We start from the raw sequence: 27,225 nt of genomic DNA on the forward strand, positions 1-27,225 counted from the left end.
CTGTACCATTAAGCATCTTCTCCTGTAAGCTCTCCCTAAAGCTTCACTCACAATGAGTTCACTGCTGTTGTTGATACAGCCACATTCTTTCAGTGACCCCTAACACACACATGCACACGCACGCACACACAGACACACTCCCCCAATACAGCTGAAGTTCAGGGAAGGTTTATTTTGTGTGAAATACAGAAATATTATTCACTCCCCATTGTCAGATCCTTCACTCATCCACTGCTCACTCCCTCCCTCCATCGGGAGAAACCTGCGGTATAGCCACTCTCCTCCACCCTTCATCTCCTTCTCTCTACCCCTCCCTCCTCCTTGCAGATGGAAAACTGTGTTTCACATCAGCTGGGATCATTATACAGATCAGAACCCAAGCCCACTCTGCTCACACAGACACACACACACACACACACACACACACACACACACACACACACACACTCTCAGTCATACACACGCCTTTGTACAAACCACTGCCTGCATCGGACTGCCATCTCCAAAGACTCGGTATGTACTCTTTCTTTCACGACGTTCACGTGTTTGAAAATAAGAAAATAAGAAAAAGATGTTTGTCCAGGGGAGAATGAAAAAGAAAACCCCCTCATCACAGGCAAAGTTGAAGGGAAGCTGAAGCTGAGTTGAAGGGAAGCTCAGTCAGCCTGCTAACATTTAGCTTGAGTATAGAAAATATAACAGTTTACCAAGTTAACACAAGCATAATTATTGCTTGTGTTCATGTGTTAACTCCACTGTGTCACCGGCCACAATGTTTCTTTTTAGTAGTCTTCTCTCTATGGCATATTGGACCAGTGGTGGAAAGTAATGGGTAAAAAGTTCTGGTAGATTTCAGATTTTCGACACTTTTACTGCTACTACATCTCTGAGGCAAATATTGTACTTTTTACTCCACTACAATTATTTGAAAACTTACTATACTTTGTAGATTTGGATTATTATTACAAAACACACATGAACCACTTCAGCCCTAGTTAAACTTTGGCTATTTGAAAATAGATAGTAAATACAAGCACACAACGTGTCCCAATGTGATGTGTTGTGAGCTTGTAGATCTGCAATTTTCAAAGGATTTTCATACATTCTGCATTACGAGTACTTTTACATTTGGTACTTTTAGTATATTTTTTCCACCACTGCATTTGACTATGTGGGAATCTATACGGTAGGTAGGGTATGAATGAACTGCCAAGTTGCACGCTTCTTTTGTTGTGCAGTTTGTGGTTTCCTGCTGAGAGTTTGAGTCAGTCAGCCAGCTTTTAAAGGTTTGGTATGTTGAGTGGGTCTCTTTATGTTTGTTTGTTTTTTATTTTACCATGAAAGGGAAAATGGCATCACTGGCAAGTTGCATGAGTCAAGTTGAAGGACGTCCTGATGTACACAGATGATGTGACATCTGCTGAGGTTTTGGTATGTCGTCTTTTTTCTTGACCGACTACTGTATTAGTCAGAAATAGATTAACAACATATGGTACAGCCAGACATTAAAGGATAACACAAAAAAGCCCTGGGGATTGTAGTCCTATGTATTCAATGTATGATATTGTATGTGAAAAGTAATGGCATTTGTTCAAGAAGAGGCTGAACAAACACCTCCTCATAATGTGACTGTAATCCCATAAAGCTCAAGGACTTTTAATCATCCATCATTCAGTTTATATATACCCCTGACTTTGGCATTAAGAGTGGAACTGATGTGTGCCAGACTGCTGCTGCAAAAGGTTCAGTTTGTAACCATTTCCTGAGTATAAGTAGTAAGTCGTCAGGGTAGTGGAAAGTAACTACAATTACATTTACTCAACTGTACTTACGTACACTTTTGAGGCAGTTTTACTTTACTAGATTATTTACAAATTTCAATACTTTTATTTCTACTTCCATTACATTTCAGAGTCAAATATTGTATTGTAAGTCTCTAGTTACTTTGATTATTATTACATACGTCAACAAGCCCACAATGTGTCACTGTGGGCTTGTAGATCGCTAATTTAAAAATATTTGTATGCATTTTTAAAACTTGTGAAATGGCTACACTGAGTACTTTTACTTTTTGATGCTAATATGGATGGATGTGAGTCCATCAGCCAGGCAGCTGCAGATGAGTGCCATGTGAACATCCCTTATATTTGATTAGGAGTTACTTGCCAAGACACATGCCTGCATGTTGCAGTTCCTTTGTCCCCTCAGAGCAGTCTTTTGTGATCAGTTGTTTTCCTTTGACATTCAGCATGCAAACTGGATTGACTGGATTTGTTTAACAGCTAGTCATTGCAAATTTTGCATTTCAGTTTTGTCACATTGAGTTAAGCTCTGAAGTGTATGTCAGTCTCGCTGTGCTATTAACTCATTTTGGACAGAAGACATTTTTCTGCTTTGCTGAACAATGGCTCCTGCGGCTGCCAAATAGCCTCTGTCCCTGTAGGAATTAGTCACAATTAATAACAGTGTCCATAAGGGGAAAATGTTATGATTTGACCTGCTTAACCTTATCTGTTTGACTAGGCCTACATACTACGTACTGATTCTACATAGTAAAACGTCATGATCGGCTCAATCTTTATATCTGCTTCAGTGGTGCGCTGCGTCATGATTCAACATACAAAATGCTCAACAGATCAAGATCATAACGGTTACAAAAAGGAAGAAAGGAATGGGAAAACAGTGAGATAGAGCAAATCACACACAAAAACAGCCATCCCACTTAAAATCCCTGCCACAAACCCTGCCTGGGATCCAGGCCCACTACCTGACAGCAATAATTCTAAAAGGCATTTAAGGTTAACAGCGACAGAATTCCACTCTATCATTGACTCCTTCACATGGCTGTGGAGGTCTGGGTGTGGGTGCGTTTCACACAGTACACCATGGCACCGAGGAACCCCCCCCCCCCCCCTCCCCGTCAGGTGATAAGAAGCGGCCTGCTCACTCCTCATGCATTGAAGGAAGCATGAGCTCAGCTCAGCGCCCAGGATTACATCTTTTAGGCAATTGGCACCGGGTGAAAAATGGGTTACAAAATCGTGGGATAAAAAAAGAAGAAAAGAAAAGTTTGAGTAAAAGTACTGGTATCAACATTTACCAAAAGTAGAACGTACTCATTATGCAGAATGTCCATCTCATACGTTTTCAAATGTCTGAAAATCTTTTGAAAATAGCAGATCTACAAGATCACAGTGTCTGTGTGAGCTTGTAGATCAGCTATTTTCAATTGGCCGAAATGGGGAAGTAAGTTTAACCTCGGGCCTAAGCCATTGATTAGATGGTGGACCAGAACACAAATGTATCTAATTTAGGAACTGTAACAAGCGACAAATCACCTTATATAAAATAATTGCTGTATTGCTATTAAACCAATTAATAAAGGTGTGTGGTTTAACTACAGATAGAAATGTGTGTTTCATCAAATGTTACAGGTGCAGATAGACATGCTTGTGTAATCATTGTGTTCAGGTCCCATTGAATGTGGCACTCAGAGCATATTTATTTCATTAAAATGTTCAAAAAGAAAATTGTATCTGGAGACAGACTCTTCTTAGAACAAAGGGAAACCGTGTCTTGTTTAAAGTATGTAAAAGACAGTTGTGGTTTGTTTGTTTTTTGAAAACAAAAGGTTTTCATCTAAGATTCTAAAGGAGAAAGTTGACAGTGAAAACATTCATAGAAGAATGGAAGATACAGTAACTACTGTGTGTATGCTCATTCTACCGGTCTCATCAATGTAAAGCCATTGTCCATTATCCCATTGTGTGCCCTTGCATTCTTTCAGAATAGCGACGTGGAGTACCCATCCGATTTCGCACAAAAAAATAATAATACAAAAATATATATTCTTTTATTATTATTATTTATTTATTTATTATTATTATTATTTTTCCAAGACGTCTCCAGACATCTTGGGCACACCATGCGATAATTCTAAAGACGCCTGGAGACGTCTTGGGCACAAAATGTGTTTTAAATAATCACACTCGTTTGAAGTGAGGGGAGCTCTTATCATTCATACATCATCATACATCATCATCCATCACATTCTGTGCTCATACAATCAAATCATCACAAATGTAATTCCGGCCAATCAATTTTGGCATCTTCACTTTTCTGCCCTCACTTTTATCTTCAATATGTACTTTGCTCAGCCAATCAAATCATCAAGGGTAGAGTGTTGAAGTGTCCTTGAGCAAGACACTGAACCCCTAATTGCTCCTGATGTTCTGTTTGGTGCCTTGCATGGTTTCCGCCGCCATCGGTGTGTGAATGGGTGAATGTAATGCACAATCTATGTGACCAGTCTAGACCAGTAGTTCTCAACCGGATGACAGTAAAGTGACAATTTTAGGACTTAAGACCTATATAGCAGATCTCTGTGTCGCAAACTTGTAAATCTGCTATTTTCAAATAGCCAAAAATTATAAGTGGTTAATGTATGTTTAGTAAGTAAAGTTTTCAAATAATTATAGTGGAGTAAAAAGTACAATATTCGTCTGTAATTCGATTCGATGTAATGGAGTAGAAGTAAAATTATTTAAAATGGGAAATACTCTAGTCTAAAGTAAAAACATACCTCAAAATTGTAGGCCTACTTAAATACAATACTTGAGTAAATGTACAGTATTTACTTACTTTACACCACTGGTGACAGCTTGTGTGTCATTCATTTTACTACAAGTTGTTGAATGAATGTTGGCAAACATGTATTCTACATCTGTTGTTAACCATTCCCCAAAGTATTTTATTTATCTTTTATCTTCTGGAGAGACATAATTTCTCAGAACTTGTGTGTATGTGACAGATTCATGGCTGTGTGTATTTGGTGAGTTGCCTAGCAAAGGGATGCGGTGTAGTCACATTTATTTCTGTTACAGAACATCAGTTCATCCTGGACACACCAGGTGTTATTGCTTAGAAAACAGTTCCGTTCTGAAAGCTCGCCCCAAAGAACACTCGCCCCCATTTTTTGCACAGACCGTTCGCCTCCAGCGGTTCTTCTATAGACAAATCCACAGAGTGCTGCCCTTCGTTGCTCTCTCAGTATTGCAGTTTAACTGAGGTTACGTTTAGGAATAACTTTGAGGTTAAGCATGGTTTTACTGAGGTTACGTTTAGGAATAAGGCTAAATTTAGGCATAGTTTTAGTGAGGTTACGTTTAGGAAGGTTAGATTCTGGCATAGTTTCACAGAGGTTACGTTTAGGAATAAGGTTAGGTTTAGGCATAGTTTCACTGAGGTTACATTCAGGAATACCTGGTGGCGACATACCGAGACCGCCGGATTTGACCCGGGGCGAGCGTGTTTTGTGGCGAGCGTTCTTTTACTCCCTAGATACTAGATAGAACAACCACAGAGTCAGGGCCAAACATTTCCCCCTGTCCAACTGTTTAGCAGTCCTTAATCAAGGGGTTCCAACAACCTGTGAGATCTATTACATAGCCGAAGCCAAGCCCAGCGAGGGGCAGCAACAGGTGTCCAAACAATACATAAAATACTGTATAAGTAACTAAATTGGCTCTAACAGAGGTGGCCTTTTCTCATGGGTGGGGAAATCGATGTGTTGAGTGAAGTTGAACAAATCCAGAATTTCCAGGAATTCTGATTCAGTTGTGCAGACAGAAGAGTCAATGTGGATGTTGAAGTCACCAAGAAGTGTGACAGCTAGATGGGGATATGACACAGAGCTGTGTGAGGAATTCTGACTGGTCGGAAAGAAAGATGTGATTCGGTTTGAGTCGACAAATGACTGCAATGACCAGGCCGGGTTTGGGGCCGGACAATATCACCAGTTCCAAAGTTCCACTCCTCTCTCCCCTCCCTCTCTTCTCCCCTCACACTCTCTCCTCTCCTCCTCATAAAAGTTGTCATTCCTTCACTTCTATCTCTTTTCTTTGCTCTGTCTGTCTGTCTGTCACACCAATTTCTACCTCTGTTCTACAGTACATGATCTTTCCCCTTAATTTGTTTTGTCCCCTTACTGTCCATCCCCTCCCCCTCACACCTTTCACTCCCCTCCTACTCCTTTCTCTCCCTGTTTCCCTCCATCTTCCTCTTCTATCTTCCCTCCCTCCTCTCCTCTCCTCTCCTCTCCTCTCCTCTCCTCTCGCCTCCATATGTTTTAATACAGTATATCATCCAGTAAAGTAGAAATACCTCCCCAAGAGCATGGAAAGAATCGCTAGTAATCACTTCTATCCGTGGCATATGGATACTGCATCAGTGCGATGAATGTGGGAGCACGGAACGGAAGAAATTACTCCTGTTCTCAACTCCCAGTTTGACCGTTACTGAGTTCCTGGCTCTCCACGGTCCATTAATATGTCATTCTTATTCCTCCACATTCATCGGGCGTGGGACACTTTTCTCCCCCTTGCAGAGACGAAGAGCTGACATATACTCTGTGTGCGAGTTAAAAAGACGCCAAATGGACGAGACGCAAAAAATGAGCCAAAGGCTTGTTTCCATTGTGGTCCATTAAACATTCAACACTCAAACGAGACAAAATGAAAATGTCAAAATATACAGTTTTAAGCAATTCACAATAATAACATAGAAAGGGGGCGGCCAGAGATAGGAGTCTGAGATCCAGATAGGAGTCATGCTGCCCAGTCCCATGTGGATTCCACAATTCCTATTTATTTATTTTTATTGACAAAAATTACCCATACATGATTCTGAATAATGTATCATCTATGGCAGTACTAGCAACACATTTTGCCAGATACATTTAAGATACATACACACATTTATTCAGATAAGCGCTACATTGAATCAGTTTGAAGCCATTTGTGTCAATATACAGTTCTGCTTTTGTATGTTTTGAAGGTCAAGGTATAGGGCAGAGGGCAAAGAAAGGTCATCAGAATTCATAACATGGAGGGGCATGGCATACAGTACCAGTAGCTGACTGGATAAATACAGTCCATAACAGTCACAATGTAGGTAGTCGTTTTACCGTATGTCACACTTTGCCCTATAGTGTGGGTAGTGTTTGCCGAAAATATAAAGCACATGTAGGAAGAACAGCCAAACGTTGGAGAAAACTGTCAGACAGAGACCTTGGATGCAGAGAAGTCTGTTCTTTATTCACCTTTTCACAGACCATCAAAACTGAACGAAGGTATTTACATAGCAACTGGGCAGGTTGGCCCTAGGTCCTCACACCTCTGCAGTCCTGCATTGACTGACTGGCAGTGGGAAGTCTCCCTACTTATATAGGCTAAGCTCCTCCCACGGACCATACCAACCCTAAATTGATTCCACAATTTCCCCAGTTACTCAATGTCCAGAGACATCACATTTCATATACACACATTTAAAGTGTTACATAATATTCCACACATTATATACACAACGATAAACTCTAAACAAACCCTCATACTGTTGGTATGTTCACCACACCCCACAGCTGATAGTTGCTCCCTGCAATGGAGTCAACCAATTATCAATCAACTTGAATCAAGCATCAAATAATATATATATAAAGTTCAATTCAGTGTCAGTGGCACAGTGAACTGCCACACCGTAAAATGATGATAATATATCCAATAACCAGTGGAAGAGGCGTAAATATATCATCACAATAATTATTAATTAAAAACCAGGCTTTCCTCAGTGAAAGCATGGTTACGCCAGGTTAGGTCCAATCTGGTGCATATGGTTGTGATTGTGACATTAAAAAAAGTTTTTGTCAGCTCAATTGCACCCAAAAAACCTGAACTTTTAACATTCAGTAGATTTTCTGTGGTCTGGGGTTTTCTAGCTCAAATAAGTGCTCTGATTTTCCTGCTGTTTGTGATGTCACATCATGCAAATCCCATATATGTCTATGGGATTTGCCAGCAGATGTCACTGTTATCACTGTTTTCATTGCAGCTCAAAAGGCTTCCAAACCCCAGAGAAAACTGCAGACCACAGAAAATCCACTGAATGTTCAAAGTTCAGGTTTTTTGGGTGTAATTGAGGTCAAAGTCTCTTTAACATGCACAGTGTTGTGCTGGTTACAGAAGAGCTGTGATAGTGAAGTTCACAGATAGCGGTTCTTGTACGGGGAACAGGTTCATATTCCTCATGTTTACGACGGCACGTGTGATTATTACACACACAAACCCCAAGGCCTTTCACACAGTGATCGTTATCCTGTGACAGATTCAGAATGACGTGTTCCTAAGTCTGCCACTACATTTCATACAAGACATATAGTCTGGGGCCTGGGCCATGCTCAGTGGTCCAGGCACCTTGGCTGGTAATCCAGTCTGGCAGTGTGCCGCGGGTTCGACTCCCGATCCCGACGGCCCTTACTGCATGTCTTCCCCCCATCTCTCTCCCCATTTCCTGTCAGCCTACTGTCTGTCCCTCCATAAAAAATATAAAATAAAGGCGAAAGCCACAAAAAAACAAACGTAAAAGACATTAGTCCGGAGAATCTTACAGTGACTACAACTGTAGAATGGGCTTTTAACACAACGCCATTAAAACTGGGAAAGCGTCTGTGCAGTTTCTTCAAAATTTTCAACAATATTCTCTTCTGGGGATCGCTGCTACAAAACCTTTTCAGATGGGGGTCCACGGCACAAAGGTTAATTTGACAACTACAACTACTATGCATTTGCACTTTTGCAGAATCTGCCTCATGCAGGTCTTTATGGGTTAGAAGGATATATTAAAAGAACCAATATTAAACTGCCACGTGTACGCCATTTGGTGTTTTCAGTGTCTACGGTAGAGGGTGCTCTTCTGCAACCTATGAGTGATCCTAGGACTTCCGAAGAAGAAAACAACCGGAAATAACGTGATCTAAAAAAGTCTAATATATATCTTCTTTCTTTTGAAATATTTGGTGTTTACATTAAAAAAGGATTGGTAAGAATGCTCAAAAACACTGGCATTGGCTGCAGTGTTCTAGAGAAACTTTGGCAGTGAATGAGTTTAAGGAATTATTAGAGTCAGAGCCATTGTGCACATGCAGACATTCCTGTGATCCTACAAGGATCATGAAGTTAAATAGTTATAATTGAGACCCTGGGCAGTAATTCCACCAGAGCCTTCTCTTGTTCACGGCTTCCCTCTGAATGAAATAAAGATGCTCACCCACTCTCGTTTCTTTTGAACACAAAAACATTCTCCGTACAGCAGGGAAATTAAGTCACCTGGGATCCCCTTGGTGTAATCTTCTCTACCAGAAATATGTGACTTGTGCCCCCCACCCCCAAGAATAACATAGTCCCACACAGAAGTTGATCTGGCTTTCCACTGCCGCAGCACAGACTGCTCTGTTGTATTGTGTTGTCTTGCCTCTGTCCTGTCATGTCATCACAAATGGTCATGACAGCCATTCCTTGCAGTACTTGATAATAGTTGAGTATATGTTCTTTATATGTGACTGGTGCAACTGTGGATCTTTCACTGTTGGCACTTAGTCAGAACTCCCTCTGATAGTCATCGATCCCACCCATATGAACCCTTGTTTTTGTTTTGTTTTTTGTGTGCGTGTGTCTCTTGTACAGTATGTAGTGTTATTACTTTTGTCATTTGTTGTCTTGTACTGTTTGTTGTGTTATGCATTTAACAAAAAAAATCTAAATAAAGTATGTAAAAAAAAAAAATGGTCATGACATCAGAAAGTCTGCATATATGAGACAGCATTATTATCATGCAAGGAATAAAGGAATACATGGCAACTTAAGGGAGTCCACACAAAAGTCAAATGTTAAACACATTATTGTTCTAAATTAAGGAAATAAAGCAATCAGTCAAGTCTGACGTGTATGGATTTATGGAGTGTGCTGTGTGTGTTGTAGGCTTTAAAAAGGAGTAAGGCCCCAACAGGCCAGGTGGCAGCCCATGCAAGCACAACCTGTTTCAACCATAGAGTATTAAAAGGATAGAGACTGATCTGGCGCAAAGCTCCGCCCCCTCCGCTATTCATGTCAGTGGAAGTTGCTCAGTGGCGTTTTGAAGCACCCGGAAGACTGCCGGAAGTACCGTCTCAGAACGTCTACTTCCGCATTTGACCACCAAATTTTGGTGGTCAAATGCGGAAGTGCAACCGAGCGCTCAATGTTAAAGCCCAGCTGCACGGGGTTTCCCGGTCATGAATACACGGGTCCGCCTGTAGTCCCTCCTCCTACCACTAGGGAGGAGAGCTTCAACGTTGAATAGCCTCACTGGCCCCTTGGTTTCAACAAGGGAGGAAGTGAGTGAGAGGTAATGGTTGTTGGAAGGAGGTCCTTGTATACCTTCCCAAAACCCAGCTGGACCCAGTTGGTCTGATGGCCTTCTCCACTCTGTCCTAATTGCTGCCGGCTAGCCAACATTGAGCCAGGTCTGTCAGCATTGTGTGTTGTTATAGGAAACAGCTTCTCTTGCATCTCTTCTCATCGCCACAATAGATTCACATTCCACACTATTTGGCAAATAATTGTTTTGTACAGTCTCATCAAGCCTATAGTACCTGGTAGCTTTTATTTGTTGTTTCTCAGTTGTGGTTCCAAGCGAGCTGAGGCGATGCCAAAAGGTGATGTTGCTATTGAAGGATATGAACCCGCAAGGCCTTTCCTACACCCTAGCTGTGGCAAAGATGGTGGGAGAAACAATGACGTTTCACAGATAAAGTTTGATTTATCTGTGTCATGTGGGTTTAGGAGCCCAGAAGTCAATACACTCTAGTGAGATATAGCAACACTAGAACAGAACACTCCATAACTTTCCTGTTTTTATTGATCATAGGAGATTTGTGCGGATGTTGAAGTCACTTGGAGTGACTGCACAAACGGGACTTCGGATCTATGGGCAGTCTCTTGGCGGGGCGTGGGATTTATTTGCTCTTTAAAGCACACTTGAGTGTAATGATATTTAAGGGCGACCATCTTTAAGGCATCTAGAAGTCTCATATAATCCCTTTGGGTGGTGGGTGAAGATCCATTGCGAGTTGCAGGCACGGAAAACACATGCTAACACAACAGTCTGAACAGTGATATGTTACCATGCATTCTGAAGTTTATTACACACGAGTAATATATATATATATATATATATATATATACACAGTAGGGCAGTAGATCTATGACGTCCCTAGTAGATTATGGAAACCATGATAAGAACAGAATGAGCAGGAACACGCTTGCATCGCATATATTGTATGTACAGTCAGTCCCTCTGATACAGTGGTAGACAATCATCATGTCATGGTTATCAATATGCTTATGCAGCTATATCACAACAGCTTGAGTACTCCAAACTAACTGGACAGATATGGACAGTGGAGTTACATTTGCTTTTTTCTTTAAAGTGTTTTTTTTGTTGATAATAAAGAGACAAATCTCTCCATAGACAGAGGCTGAGCTGGGTGTGTGACTGACTGCACACCTGTTGTGCATCAATCAGTTATCCCCACACACTACTAGAGAGAGATTGAGTGTCTGTCTGTCTCGAGTCTCTTGACAGCATCTACATCTGCTCACTCTCTAGAGTGAGATTGATTAATCCTGTGTGCATAGATTAGGTCAATTCACAACAATTTATTACAACATGTAACAAATTACATGTCTGTAGGCCTATATTCAGTGCCAATGGTTTAGTTAAACACTTCCATTACAGTAGATATGTCACAGAAGTTGTTTGAAACACCCCCCAGGCCCCCATGTACATTGTATTCTTACTTCCTTCACAGTCTTACTAATGAAGGTCAGAGTTGTGTTATAGATCCAGCTCCAGGAAAACCCTGCCCTCGCTGCTCCGAAGCCATATAGATATGGTGCATTCACACGGGCAGATGAGACGATGCAAAGGCGCGTTGTGAGTTGATTTGGAGCAGCTATGTGTATCATTCCGTCTTTGCAACGTCATGTCATTGGCTTCCATTGACAATGAATGGTAGACAGCATTGTTAAATCTGCCCGTTTGAATGCAACATTAATGATGCAGAAAACCCCTGTATGCCTTATTAGCCTTAGTAGCAAGTATATATGTTCCTCTTTATCTCATGTCTCATTGTGATAACTTGTAAAGTGCAGCTGATATAGTTTTTATCAGTAGTACTTAGAGAGGATAGGGAAGTGTGACATTTAAAACAACAATCTGTTGCCTCTCTCTGCTTTTTGTTGTCTTTGACTCAGGTTGCAGATTAATCATTACATGCAGTTTGGATTACCAACTATAAAATTCATTGATGTACAGCTTTATCGATTCCCCTTTAAAATATGATTCATGTCTTCCTGTATCTCCTATCTACCTTACCTTAATGATTAAACAATAGAAATAAGATACAACTCTTGATTGCCAGCAGTATCTCTAAGATACTTGACTTTTATAGAGTCCATTTGTTTATTAAGTCCAGGTGACTCACTAGCAACAATGATCAACGCGCATGTGAGCTTCTAAAAGTGCATACTTTACTGATAGGGCTATATTCTATCTCCTGTTTATCAGCTTAGCTGACATACAGTACTGGCATCTAATTGGTAGAATTGTCAAATTGTTCAATAGTTTGGTCCCTTCTCTGCTTGCTACACTGGCATCTTTAGGGCCCAAGCAGTATTTTTGTTTTGCGAGGTGCTTGAACATTTTGCACACACATCAGAAGTGGTGAAAACAAATTGTATCTGTCATTCTTGACAGATACATGACGTCAGAATAAAGCGCCGTCGGTATAATGACGCTAACCCTGACTTAAGTCTCCTTTCTTTCCATCTCTTCCCAGGTATAATGGGAAACGATTGACTGCCATGCAAGTTCAGCCATCATCAATCCGTTAAGACCTCCGCCTCCAGAAACCGATTCATCCTTAGCTGAACCCAAGGATCAAATGCCACCACCAGTCCCTCCACTCTCAGCGTTATAGTCTAAAATAACAAGGAAACAGAGGAGTAGACTTCTCACCCAGTTTTAAACAATAACTTACCAATTAACCGAGAGAGACAGAAAAGAGACCAGCACATATTGGCTGTCCTGCAGTCCCCTTCAGCTTTCTGCACTATAACCTTCTCTAGCTACCATGGGGATGGGGATCTATGTCAGCAAAAACAAGGCACTACTGCTGTTGGCTGCCATTGCTTTGGTCGTGATCATAACACTGTCAGCGGTCTACGACCGAGAGAAAGGCAGGAACGCGGCGCTTGAAGCGGCGATGGGGAGCAACAACGCTATTACACCTACTACATCAACCACGTCCGCTGCCACCGCCACTCCCTCCGGCCCCAAGGACCCCTGGGAGCTGTACCGACTTCCGGTCTCCCTGTCACCGGTCTCCTACAACGTGACCCTGTGGCCTCGCCTGGAGCCTGACCCCGAGGGCGTGTACGTCTTCAGCGGCCACTCTGAGGTGCTCTTCACCTGCCTGACAGAGACTGACCTCATCCTCATCCATGCCAACAAACTCAACTTCACAGACTTCCAGGGATTCCCGGCGAGGCTGACCGGCATCAACGGAATGTCTGCGCCGAAGATCCTGAGGTCCTGGCTAGTGGTAAAGACAGAGTACCTGGTGATTCAGCTGGACCGTGCGCTGCAGGTCGGAAGGTCGTACGCTCTCCACACACAGTTCAGGGGAGAGTTGGCCGATGACCTGGAGGGGTTCTACAGGAGCGAGTATGTGGAGGACGGCGTTAAGAAGTAAGTACTGTTACTGTAGCACAGTGGCTTTCAACCAGTGCCTGGGAAATGGAAAAATGGGTTTAAAATCACAACTACCGGTAGGTGCTCGGTGGCACAGTGGTAAAGTGCCTGCTCACCGCGGAGGTTGTGGGTTCGAATCTACCGTGGTGCATCTGGCTTTGTCGACTGTACAAACACTGTTGGCCAATGTTCGGGTGAGGAAAGCCGGGCGAAAGGGTTGATATTTGTCACTGCACGTAATCCTACGGGCTTGGGAGGCACCTGTCAGCAGGGACTGTTTGGTGGGAGGAGTAGGACGAAGGCTCTACTTCCGTATACTCATATATTACACGTTATACTCGTATAATTTCAGCAATTAGATGAGTCTACGTACAAATTATACAGGTAATATACTGTATTATATCGTCTCTGTTGGGTGGAAACCTCATACTGTAGGCCTATATGTCCAAAACTGTTACTTTTCAGCATTCAAATTCAAAAACGGCAAAAGTAGCAGATCTACAAGCTCAACACGTAACTTTGAGCTTGTAGATCTGTAGCCCGTCTCCGGACCCCCCGGGTTGAGCTCCTTTGGACCCCAACCCATAGGGTCCGGTATCACCAAAGCAAAGCTACATGATAATTCTCAAACGCACAATGACACCGTTGCGTTTGATTTTGCTGCGCTGTTCGTGTGTGATGCTGACATATTCCAAAAGAAGCATATATCTGCTATAGGAGCCAACGGAAACATCAATGAAACTTTCCTTTGGCGCAGAAGCCGTTAAGTATTTTTAAACTTTGCTTGACCATTTTGGCAGCTCTGAAATTCTCTCTTCGGTCCTTCCTTGTTGACATCTCGGTTGGCTAGCTGCGCGTAGGGAGGCGCAGCTAGCCAACCCCGATGCTGGAGGCGGTACAATGGGATGTCAACAAGGAAGGACGAAAGAGAGAATTTCAGAGCTGCCAAAACGGTCTGACAAAGATTAAAAATACTTAACGGCTTCTGCGCCAAAGGAAAGTTTCATTGATGTTTCCGTTGGGAACCGGGGGGTCCGGAGACGGGCTAGTAGATCTGCTACTTTTGATGCTTTTGTGTGACGCTCTAGTATGATCAAGTATAGGGCATCAATTTACGAAAAACATAAGAGGTTTCTGCCCGACAGTAACAATATTTATATTATGTAATTATTTTATATTATTCATCCCTAAGGTGAAATTACTATAAAACATTGTTCATTGGGTAAGGTAATATGTTCTGTATTTTTGTATTTCTTCAGAGTTGTCGCCACTTCTCAGATGCAGGCAACGTACGCCAGGAAGGCCTTCCCTTGCTTTGATGAGCCGGCCATGAAAGCTGTCTTCAATGTGGTCCTCATTCACGACCGTGGTACTGTGGCTCTCTCCAACAGCATGGACATAGGTTGGTTTCTCAGTGCCTTATACGGGTTCAGGATTTGTAGAGTGCACCCCCCCACGAGTTGAGAGAAAAGCATAGGACAAGACAAAGACTAGACTAGGACAACAAGACAACAAGAACTAAGTCACACTGTCAGTCACAACAGGAGGGAGTAGACAACTAAACGCAAGCATATCACAAATCCCTAGGGTGGGGGAAGCAAAGGCTCGGTCACCTGTCCTTACTGTGCTAGGACTGTGGCATCTTCATGTACAGCTGACTGTCAGATCTGAGTGACCTGAAGCTAGGAGATTGGTATAAAAGTTCCACAATATAGGGAGGTGCAATTGTTTCGACAACCCAAGACCATTACAGGCTTTGGACACAAATAAGAGAATTGCACCTTTTGTGTGTGAGAAGAAATGTTCCATTGTTCAAGATTAGAAGAGTATAGCTCAAGAATACAGAACAGCAGTGTTCATTTTTTTCAGTATATTTTGATTTAGTCTTAAGGCCTATTCATAGTTTGAGTTTTCGGTGAAGAGGTGACCACCGAAGCGGTGGTGACCAGTGACCACCGAAGAGGTAACCACCGAAGCGGTGGTCACCTCTTCACAGAAAACTCAACTATGAATAGTATTTAGTCATTTGAATAACACACCATTAGTCTTAGTCCTATTTAGTCTTCTGAAAAACTTTTATGTCGCATTCACACCAGCATGCTATACTGCGATTAAAACGAATCGTGCTGCCTAAATTATATTGTATTGCATAAATGCCTAAATTGTAAATTGCTGCGTATTGTCGGAAAGTGTGCTTTGTTTGGCAGGTGTGAAGTCTCATTCGAATCCTGAAGCGCACCAAAGAACCGCATTCTACTTCGCATATCATATTTATCAAATACTTAAGGTTACACACACGAACAAATTAATGCAGTGTAGAGATATGGCCAGTACAGAATTGAATGTTGATCTGACCCCCCAGCTCGCCCAGCAGTCTGCTGTCACCCAGGCATGTATGCGCTTCTCGCCCTCAGGGCATCTTACTGGTATTAATATGATTATGATAATCAGATGCCGGATGTTTGTCATCAAGACTCATTTTGTAAATAATAATTAGAAAATTCCAAGTAGAAGCTAATGCTATACGCCAGCTTAATACCTTTGCCGACTTCCAAATAATTACAATTGCCACTTTACTGGGTCAGTTTAAAGTGGAAGTGTTTGGAAGTCAGAACCACTGCACAATTAGTATGAACCCAGCTCTCGTCTGTCTGTCTGTCTGTCTGTCTGTCTGTCTGTCTTGATGCAGAGACTGTAGAAAAGGTCATTGATAGTGTTGCTGTCACAGTGACCACATTTGAACCCACAAAGAAGATGTCCACGTACCTCCTGGCATTCATTGTTTGTGACTTCAGTTACGTTGGATCTGTGCGTGACAACGACCTGACGGTAAGATGTGAAGCCTTTTAGTCAGTGGTGGAAGAAGTACTCAAGTAAAATATAACTACTCTGTTACAAGTGAAAGGCCTGTGTTCAAAATGTTACTTGAGTAATGGTACAAAAGTAGAAGCCAAAATTAAAAGTATTACAATGTTTGAAAATAGCTACTAACCTCGCATCACCAGGCTTTCCACCTCCAGAGGAAAGAACCAGGCTTTCCACCTCCAGAGGAAAGCCTGGTCTGTGTTTCTAAATCGCCGTGTGATCCTGTCTAGACCACATGGTAAAAGAGAGGGGGGGAGAAAGAAACTCTTATTCCCGTTTGTGGTTTCCAGCTTTTTCTGCGTCGCTTTGTTTTGGTCCCCCATGTTTGTTTTTAGTCTCGCAAGTCGCTACGAGTTGGAATAAAATATGGATACCAAACTAACTCTTCCAAGACGTATTTGAAGAAACTTGTCGGATTCATACGCGACATCAAGGATTTTATTGGGTAGGCCCTAAAATGTCGATGTCCTTGATCACAGGGGATTTTGGGTACTTCTGATTCCGCTTTGTGGTTTCCTGCCTGATGACAAAACAGTACTACAACATGACGAAAGTTACCATCCGCTCCCGACCGGATCATAAACCCGAAAAGGATGATAGATGATAGTCTATCTATGAAAGCTATGAAAAGGTTTAATATGCACAGCACAATGTTATACAATATATAGTGGGGGTCCCTGCTTCATCTCTCTCTCTCTCTCAGCTAAGGGTCAAACCTTTGTTTATACACAGGCAAACTGAATGTTCTTCAAAAGAACACAATGACCACATTTCCGTAAAATAATACAATACAACAATGGGACTACAATAAGATAATAGCCTAGCTTTGGTTCCATTATTGGCTTATATAACATCTTTAAATAATTCTTTACAGGTCAGGATCTGGGCTCGTAGGAAGGCTATTGACGAGGGACAGGGGAGCTATGCTCTCAATGTTACTGGACCCATTTTGAAATTCTTAGAGAATTACTACAATGTACCTTACCCACTCTCTAAATCAGGTAGGCTGTCACAACTCCACATAACACATGTCTCATAGACACCTTTAAGTCCATATAGTAGGCTACCATAAATTATGTTTTTAGCATGCAATACCTTACTATATTCTAGTGGTGTGCTATATGGCTTTATATGCTTTTATATGAAATCTGCAAATATCAAGATTTTATGGAAGATGCTTCTGAACATATTAGCTAGTTCGACCACATTGAGAGCTTGTAGATGGGCTATTCTTGCTGCACAGAATGCTTCCATTGAAGACATGCAGGCTTCTACGGAATCCAAATGACTGTAATCAGTCGTGGCTGGCGACTGAGAACTTTAATCCATGAAATCTCTCTCCAGATCAGATTGCTCTGCCAGATTTCAACGCTGGGGCAATGGAGAACTGGGGTCTGGTGGCCTACAGAGAGACAGCCCTGCTGTATGACCCAATCAAGTCCTCCACTGGGAACCAAGAGAGAGTCGTCACTGTGGTCTCACATGAACTCGCTCATCAGGTACACTTCATCTACATCGTGCATTTCCCGTCGGTGTGTGTGTTGGTTGGTTGGTTGGTCGGGGTGACAGAGCACGTGACATTATGTGACATTATCAGGGATGGAGCACATGACATCACGTGACATCATCAGGGATGGAGCACGTGACATCATCAGGGATGGAGCACGTGACATCATCAGGGATGGATGTCATCAATATTAAGCCCATATTTGGAGATCCCTGATGCCATCAATATTAGCCAGCAACTCTACATCTGACCTAAAACCTCAAACCCTTAGATCTCCATATATGGAGCGACCTGTTCTGACATTCCATATGTTGATCCTTCCCCATCTATCCTTCCTCTTCAATGTCTCCCTTTTGACTGATACCTGTCCATTTAAACTCTAGACGGGCCTGCCCCAAAGTTATTAGTGCAGTCGCGCCCGGCAGCCGGCGAAAACTAGAGTTCTTAACAGGCCAGAAAATTAAGATCTTATGACCCATGCCACAGCGCTCGCCCAGCAGTTGGATGCATGCACGCGCCCTTTAAGGCCCTCATGCGTCTTACTGGTGCCTATGAGGGCGGATTTTGACAATGCTTTTCAATGGGAACAGAGTGGTACCGTTTTTAAACTATCTACTGTATTCTGTTCTTCAGTGGTTTGGTAACCTGGTGACTCTTCGGTGGTGGAATGACCTGTGGCTGAATGAAGGCTTTGCATCCTACGTAGAATACCTGGGAGCCGACCACGCTGAACCCAGCTGGAACATCGTAAGACCAATTCCTCTAGGAAACTTTCAGGACACTTTGACATGTTTGCGCTCACAGAACAGCTAACACAAATCATTGTCTGTTTCGTTTGAGCCGCTGGTGGGGCTCAAGGTTGGTCAGTCCCCTTCTTTTTGTCAGGTGAAACCTGACATGAAATGCTTACATGAAATGTAAGCGACCACTTCAACAATTCACCACCTTTCACCACTTAGTTAGACAAACATACATGTTACTAAAATAATAATCAGACTCATATGGGGGGGGGGGGGGGGGGGAACACAACGGAGACAGCGCACGCAAACAACTGCCGCGAGGCGTGAGGTTGTGACACAATTACACACAATCATAAGTAATATGGGGGGACACACACACACACAACAGACAGCACTTCTTTCACCTGACAAATATTACTACAGTGTATCATTTCTTGTTTCAAAATATGACAGGTTTAGGCATAAGGTGATTATCTTATATCTAAGTCTGAATTCATGAAGTCTGGACTTGAACTAGCCCTTATTTTGACTGCCTGGGGTATTTAGCAGGTGTGTGTATATATACAGTATACCTTGTATGCCTTGCTGCAAGACATTTGACCCATTCAGCCTATAGGGAATTGTGTAGTGAGAAACTTTTCCTTACCTTACATTTGTCTTTTCAACATCTCTACCATCTTGTGTCTGGTCATCATCTCATCTTTCCCCTCTCGTTGACAGAAGGAGCAGATCGTTCTGCAGGATGTCCACACGGTATTTGCTGTGGACGCTCTGGCCTCGTCTCACCCACTGTCCCGTAAAGAGGAGGAGGTCAACACTCCCGCACAGATCAGTGAGATGTTTAACACCATCTCGTATAACAAGGTAATCCATTCATGATCCACTATAAGAAGTTGCTACTAAATAAGCAACCAGGTCTATGAAAACGAGTCTAAAAGAAGTGACTTCAGGCTGCACTTAAACCTACAATATATGGATTGGCTATTTGCCGATCTATAACTTCACAACACATCGCGATATGCGACGCGCTGTGAGCTGAAAAAAGCAATTTTTAATATATTTCAAAACATTTTAACACAAATCTGGGACGGGGCTCTGTGGCACAAAACCATTTTCAGATGGAGATTAGGGATAAATGCATACAATGTAGGGGCCCATGACATGAACATATTTGAGAAACACTGGCTTAAACAACATTAGGATGCAAGCCCAGAAAAATGCAACCCGCAACTACCAATATTTGCAGGCGCCTTAACAGAAAAACAAGCCCAAAGTCGCTTATAATAAGCGGACATGGCAACACTGATGACAAGCGTTGCCCTGATGAGCATTAAAAGGTCGTTTAAGTACATACACACACCCGGATCATTATATTTGTATAATTTGGACTGAACAACAAGTGGACTGAACAACAATGCCATTACTCATATACTGTAAGCCCTATGTTGTACAACAAATAGCGACAATAGGTGAGCTGCTACTTTCACTACTTTTACTTGTTGTTGGGGTTTTTATGACATGCCCAGAATATCCCAGAGTCTCATTCATCATGACATGCTTTCTCCATGTACTTTATAACAATTGTTTGTGTCACAGATATTTCAAACTATGTATAATTTGATGCCAAAAAGACCTTTAGGTCTCAATGCGTCGCAATATGTTCAGAAGCATCTTCCATAAAATCCTATAGTCTTGGATATTCCATGTAAAAATCAATTTGTTCACCTGGTTTGTAGTATATGTATGAACGGCAGGAACACTATTACTAGAACATAATTTTCCATGTTAAAGATGGGAGTGTTGTCACTATATCACAGTTTTTTGTGTGTGTGTGTGTGTGTGTGTGTGTGTGTGTGTGTGTGTGTGTGTGTGTGTGTGTGTGTGTGTGTGTGTGTGTGTGTGTGTGTGTGTGTGTGTGTGTGTGTGTGTGTGTGTGTGTGTGTGTGTGTGTGTGTGTGTGTGTGTGTGTGTGTGTGTGTGTGTGTGTGTGTGTGTGTGTGTGTTCGCATAGGACTTGGTCATACAAACATTTTTAGTCAGATTTTATTTTCACTTCGATGCAGAAATCAGTGACCCTGATTTGACATGTTGTTATGCTGTTTCCCAGGGTGCAGCAGTGCTGAGGATGTTGTCAGAGTTTCTCACAGAGCCTGTGTTTGCTAGAGGACTTAGTGTGAGTACAATACATTTTCTAAAATTAAAAAAATAATAAATAAACAGGAAAGTGCTTTACCTTTGCGAAAACGTACATTGTTGTTTGTCACCAGTCAGCGTGTAGATTTAACATCAACACCATTACATTTGACTAAATACCAGATTATACAGTATTAGACATGTAGTCACTTTTATAGCTGCAATACTTTGAATGTATCCATATATTGCATTGTTTCTCAGTTACTGGGTATTTTTTGGATCGCACCAGAGTAGTACACTTCGAAATCTAAACCAAAATGATACAAGCAAAATGTTTATTAGCTAAAGTGCTTCTTTTTTTTGTTGCTCATTAGCATTTCAAGTGCATAGATTATAGATAGAAGAAAGAACCTCCCTTGGAGTCTAGACACTGGTGGTTGCAGTACAGATGAACCACCTTCCCTTTCAGCTCCAGGACAAGTTGGAAGGGGATGGAGGTGTCTCATTGAATCACTATGCCTTGAGTAATACAGTATACTGTATGTTGTCTGTTTGAATCACTATGCTTTCAGTAATACAGTACATATATTGTCTTTGTGTCTCTAGTCCTACCTGAATCACTATGCCTTCAGTAACACAGTACATACAGACCTGTGGGACCACCTCCAAAAGGTAGGTCTCAATTCAAAGATGAATTTGAATACATAAAAACATGTCTTGATAGATTAATGTTTATGCTACATTCGATGTGTGTGTAGGCCTATGTGTACATCTAACTATCTACTACAGGGAGATGAAGCCCCACTACGAATTGAATTGAGTTTCAGATTAAACTTTTTCATAGATGTTTCATAGACTTGTTTGACAGCACTATCATCAGTGTGTGCTGGCGTGATGTCAATGTGCTGTGTACAGTATGCTGGATTGATCCATTCATCACTTATTGTTCACAGGCAGTAGACGACACCCCAGGCACGCACCCCAGGCCTCCTCACACAGTCCATGACATCATGAACCGCTGGACTCTTCAGATGGGTTTCCCAGTTGTGACCATCGACACACGGACAGGACGCATCACACAGAAACACTTCCTGTTGGACCCAGACTCTCCAGTGGACAGACCCTCTCCGTTCAAGTAGGAATCCGTTTAATCTTTTAGAATGTACCATCGTTGCTGTCGGACAGAAACATTCTATCTCCATATTCTAACTTTTTGTGTTTTTCTTTTTTTTTGTAAATTAATTCCTACTTGATCATACTACGGCATCACACAAAAGCATCAAAAGTAGCCGATCCACAAGCCCGAAAAGTGGCGTGAAGCGACAGGTTTTGAGCTTGTCGATCTGTTTAATTGTACCGGATTAGAACTCAGATAATCAAATATTCCATATATATACTTTACAGTATATTATGTATAACTGCTTATCTATGTATGCATATGAACATGTATTAATGTACAGCATGTACTGTATGTGCTGTCCTGTCCCTAGTTATGAGTGGATTGTACCCATTAAGTGGATAAAGACTGGCGAAGTGCAAGAGCAGACCTATTGGCTCGATAAGAAAGACGGTAAGACCTAATTCACATAAATAGAACAATATCTGCATGTTCCACTTGTTCAACGTGTTGATCTTTTGATCGAAACTGAATCGCTAACAAACAACAAAGCATTCTTTTTTGGGGTGCTGCTACTGACCTTATTATTTTTGAGGGGCTCCTATATTCAGCTATTAGTGTAGATATCCGTCCTACACAAACATTAAATTCCCATTGACAATGAATGGAGAATTTTACATCATAGTGTCTGAACAAATCGCTTAGTGTCTGTTTTTGAGGGGCAATAGCCCCTCCTATATACAATAAAGAGAAATTTTGAGGACTAAAACAAACATTAGCACCTGCTTAAACAAACATTATGTTGTAAGATGATAAGAGCGCCCCTCACTTCACACGGGTGTGATTTTTGTATTACACAAACATTCAATTCCTGTTGACAATGAATGGAGAATTTTACGTCATAGTGTCTGAGCAAATCGGCATGGTGTCTATTTTTGTCCTACGCAAACCTGACATTGGAATGTATTGTGCATGTAACCATCTCCCTTATCTAATATTTAATTCTCATGCACAGAAAATGGCCACTTAAGCTCTATGGGCCCTATCCTATCCGCTAGCTAGCACTACCCACAACCCGTGAATTATGCATTTAGCAGCTTCCTTCCACTATCCATAAACGGAATCTTGCGGCCACACTACCCAGTACCCACTATACATTATGCCGACTCCTTTATTTGCGGCTGGAGGTGTGTCCGTGCGGGCGTGTTGATGTGCTTTTCCTATAAGCGCATAGTGGGCCCTCAGACCACCCGCAACGTATGCGCACCTGTAATGGACAAGTCGGGAGTGGAGCTGCCTGGACGCAGAACATTCACATCTCGTTCTCTCCTAATTCTCCACGAAACTCTGATTCTAATTTTCCTACTGTATAGTCAGCAGAAGTGAGTGTCATTGTGTAAGTCTATTCAAAGAAGAGGATATTTGTGCCGTGCATTGTGCGCAATTGCATTCGGTCTGTTCAGTTTCCTTAATTCATTGTGCATGAAATACTGAATGGGTTACAATAATATAACATTCTATATAATCAGTAACATGTATGTGATATGTACTATCAAATAGTTTTATTGAAAGGCAAGCAAGGGCTAGAGAGTATCAAACTAACGTTGGGTTGTCCAATGTTAGAGCACCTCAATGCGGTTCAGAGTAAAAACTCAGCTGGACACACAAAACAACGTTCTGTATCAAATATAATTTTATTCGAAGGCAGCAACGCGTCACTCTTCCATGGGCAGAGAGGGTGAGAGCCAAGATTGCACTGGGGATAATGGGTAATGGATATTGGGTTTTGTTGTGCAGTCTTCTCTTAACGGCAACGGCATGTGGTACAGTGATTGGTTTCATTATTGTAACGCCCAAACCACACCTATGCATAATGTAACAGGTAGCGGAGGTGTTTTAGGGATAAAGGCTGGTGTCCAAGATAGCATTTTTTTTACAGGGGAACGCCCCTTCCGCAATGCTAAATCCCCAAATGATGGGTTGAGGGACTCTGACGATAGGACAATAGGGCTCCATAAAGTATATATCCCTGGGGGACATTGGTCAATGAAGTGTATAGGCCTATACCCTATAGGTTTTAAGTGTTAAGCCCATACTTTGTGCGGTGATGTTGTGCAAAGACAATTTAGATGGATTTAATGTAGGCTCCACACACTGTCTTCACAAGGAGTTTATTTTATTTATTTTTTTGATATTCTTTTGGCTTTTTCTGCCTTTATTGATAGGTTGAAAGTAGACTGACAGGAAATGGGGAGAGAGATGGGGGGGATGACACGCGGCAAAGGCCGTCTGGATCGGGAGTCGAACCTGCGGCACGCCGTCAGGCTGGCTTAGCAGCCTAGGTGCCCAGACGGTTGAGCTAACCGTCCCGGCCCACAAGGAGTTTATTACAGATACCTTCATCGGGTATCTGGATCATATACTGTACCTGATGAAGGTTGTTTAGACCGAAACGTAACACGCTAGTTTATTGCTCTAAGTGAAGACAGTGTGTGGGGTCTCAAGTTTCATGCCTTAATTGCCTGTGAAAAAGGATGGGTGACAGGGGTGCATTTTAATGGCAGGTGTAAATGTAGTACAGCTAAATCTAATAGGCTGTCTGAACATGAATCCAAATTGGAGTTAATAATAGGTGTATAGGGGGCCTCTGACTAGCTCAAAGTAATTGGTATCTTTTACAGGGTTTCTTTTTATCTTTTCTGTTTTCTTCCCAGATGTTTTCTTTCCGATGAGAGTGTCTGGAGCAGCAGACTGGGTGCTGGCCAACAGTAATGTCTCTGGTTACTATAGGGTTAACTATGACCTGGACAATTGGGAACGCCTGCTCCACCTGCTCAACACCAACCATCAGGTCAGAGCCATAGCCTGTAAAAACATATGGACGAGGGAGCCCTTTAGAGTATATATTCTAAGAGGGAGCCCTTAGAGTATATTCTAAGAGGGAGCCCTTAGAGTATATATTCTAAGAGGGATCCCCATTGGGTTTCTACAGACCCGCTTTGAAGCCACTTATTCTGCAAATTCAGTTCCACCATCTTAGAACTTCCGGTCCAGAAAAGCAAACGGAAACGACTGCTATTGGCTGCAACCGCAGCGAGGGCAGGTCTTCTTCACTCGGTCGAACCAGCTAGAAGCTCTAGAAACATACCCTATACTTGATTATTACTTAATAAAAATCACACCCGTGTGAACTGAGTGGTGTAAGGTCTTATATAGCCTGATCAGCTGTGGTCTGACGTAATGTCTGACGTAATGAAATCACACCCGGGTGAACTGGGTGACCGTAGCAACCATGCTAATTTTTTCTGCACAGACAGACAGACAGACAGACAGACTAACAAAGCCAGTTGTAGGAGTGGTTTACACCACTCAAAAAAATACATCACAGTATAAAACACATACAGTACAGTAGAAAAGAAAGAGAAGAAATAACAGGTTATGAGTAAGTTAGGAGTTATCATAATTTATTATAGGTATGACGTAAAAACATAAATCCATAAATGTCTTTGATCCACAGCACATTGAAGAGTTGAATATTATGAACCGAGCACAGGCTTACATCAGTCATGAGTGCTTACAAAGACTTTCCATGCTTTCTCACATGACTTTCTGCTGTACATACCAGACTCTCAAATCAGGCATTTTATAGGCTGGCTGTCCTACTGGAATGGATACGGCATTCTGATTTTATTGATGTGTGGCTTCCAAGGGTGGCCTGATAATGTAAAAATCACACCCGTGTGAACTGAGTGGTGTAATATAGCCTGTCTGACGTAATGAAATCATGTCTGACGTAATGAAATCACACCCGGGTGAACAGGGTGAACATAGCAACCATGCTCATTTTTTCTGCACAGACTAACAAAGCCAGTTGTAGGAGTGGTTTACACCACTCAAAAAATGAATGGGACCATAATTTAATAAACTCATATCATGATAATTGAAAAAAAGACTGAAAATGTTTACTAAGGTTATAAAGCCAGCAGAAGGGGAACTGGCGACATCTGCTGGGCCATTAATGAGAACTGCAGGTGAAACATACTATTTATCTTTTGTGGGATACTGTAATATGACAAAGTAGGGTATTCATTCATTTACAGTAAGGGCTTTCTGCCTGACAGAAACAAAATAATATACGTATCAGGTTTTATTTATTTATCAAGCCATAGCCAGTATTTTTTTTGGGGAGACCCCATGGGTCCATGCCCAGGATACACTGGCCGTTGGTGGGAACCACTTTGCACATGTCAAAAGTAATATTCCGAATGAATGCTTTGGGTCATGTAAACGAAAAATACTTTCATTCAGCTTCCATGTAAACCGTTGGGTTGGAATCTCTGTTCGGAATGAGTTATTTTTGAAGAGTGAATAAATATTGTCCATAATATACTGTAAACACAGTCGGTGTAAGTGAGAGTATGAAAACCCTTCTAATCATCTTCAGGTGATACCAGTGATCAACAGAGCTCAGATAGTGGATGATGCCTTCAACCTGGCCAGGTGAACAAGCTTTTCACTTTCATGCTAGTATTTCTTTTCTCTTTCAAAGTTTTCAATATTCACTAATCACTTATCTATCTCTTACTTAGTTTCACTTGGATAGGAAAAAAATAAAATAAACTACACTTTTGAGAAAGCGTCCAGGAGTTGAAATACTGATCACATTTTCACATAATAAAGCTATTCATCTGGATGGACAACTAAGAAAAACAGCTAAAACAAGTTTAAACCTAATGTGCACATTTTCAAGTTGATTTCTTTAAACCCATTTGTTTATTTGATCCTAGAGCTAAAATCATCAACACAACGTTGGCCCTGAGAACAACCAAATACCTGTTTAATGAGAGGGACTACATCCCCTGGGAGTCTGCACTGAGGAGCCTCAGCCATTACATACTCATGTTTGATAGGACCGAGGTCTATGGAGCTTTACAGGTTTGTACTTGTGGATTCAAGTTCTCAGTTGCCATGACTGATTCCAGTCATTTGGAGGCATTAATGCCAATTAATGTTTTGTCATTTGATTTAACTTTATTCCATTACTGTATTATATTACTGCTAATACCATTACTTCTAATACTGCTACTATAGTACTAGTACGGTAACTATAACTACTGTATGAAATACTCAATGTTTGATCAGAATGAGGAGCCTGAATGGGGAATACTATTTCTGTACTACTAGCAGTAAGATAATCACCTTCATTTTTTACCTTTTTGTCTTTACTTAATTATAAGCAC

The 27,225-nt window shown here is 41.8% G+C and overlaps 1 protein-coding gene across 4 annotated transcripts in view; it reads left to right on the forward strand.

Moving 5' to 3' along the window:
- The first annotated feature begins 404 nt into the window (after positions 1 to 404).
- The window catches only part of LOC306920827 (aminopeptidase N-like), a 31,650-nt gene continuing 4,829 nt past the window's right edge, over positions 405 to 27,225 (forward strand). Inside the window, exons 1-15 of one of the 4 annotated variants that reach the window (XM_079497743.1) lie at positions 405 to 513; positions 12,710 to 13,620; positions 14,883 to 15,025; positions 16,313 to 16,452; positions 17,363 to 17,489; positions 17,833 to 17,987; positions 18,629 to 18,742; positions 19,456 to 19,599; positions 20,843 to 20,908; positions 21,475 to 21,540; positions 21,822 to 22,003; positions 22,359 to 22,438; positions 24,700 to 24,836; positions 26,430 to 26,485; positions 26,773 to 26,920. In XM_079497743.1, coding sequence (XP_079353869.1) covers positions 13,004 to 13,620; positions 14,883 to 15,025; positions 16,313 to 16,452; positions 17,363 to 17,489; positions 17,833 to 17,987; positions 18,629 to 18,742; positions 19,456 to 19,599; positions 20,843 to 20,908; positions 21,475 to 21,540; positions 21,822 to 22,003; positions 22,359 to 22,438; positions 24,700 to 24,836; positions 26,430 to 26,485; positions 26,773 to 26,920 — 2,175 coding nt within the window. In that variant the 5' untranslated portion in view covers positions 405 to 513; positions 12,710 to 13,003. Of the gene's footprint in view, positions 514 to 10,145; positions 10,334 to 10,384; positions 10,526 to 11,663; positions 11,806 to 12,709; positions 13,621 to 14,882; positions 15,026 to 16,312; positions 16,453 to 17,362; positions 17,490 to 17,832; positions 17,988 to 18,628; positions 18,743 to 19,455; positions 19,600 to 20,842; positions 20,909 to 21,474; positions 21,541 to 21,821; positions 22,004 to 22,358; positions 22,439 to 24,699; positions 24,837 to 26,429; positions 26,486 to 26,772; positions 26,921 to 27,225 lie in introns of those variants that run through there. The other 3 variants (XM_079497742.1, XM_079497744.1, XM_079497745.1) reach the window with 3 other exon arrangements.

The sequence above is a fragment of the Electrona antarctica genome (genome assembly GCF_951216825.1).
Source record: "Electrona antarctica genome assembly, chromosome: 3".
Classification (NCBI taxonomy): Eukaryota; Metazoa; Chordata; class Actinopteri; order Myctophiformes; family Myctophidae; genus Electrona; species Electrona antarctica.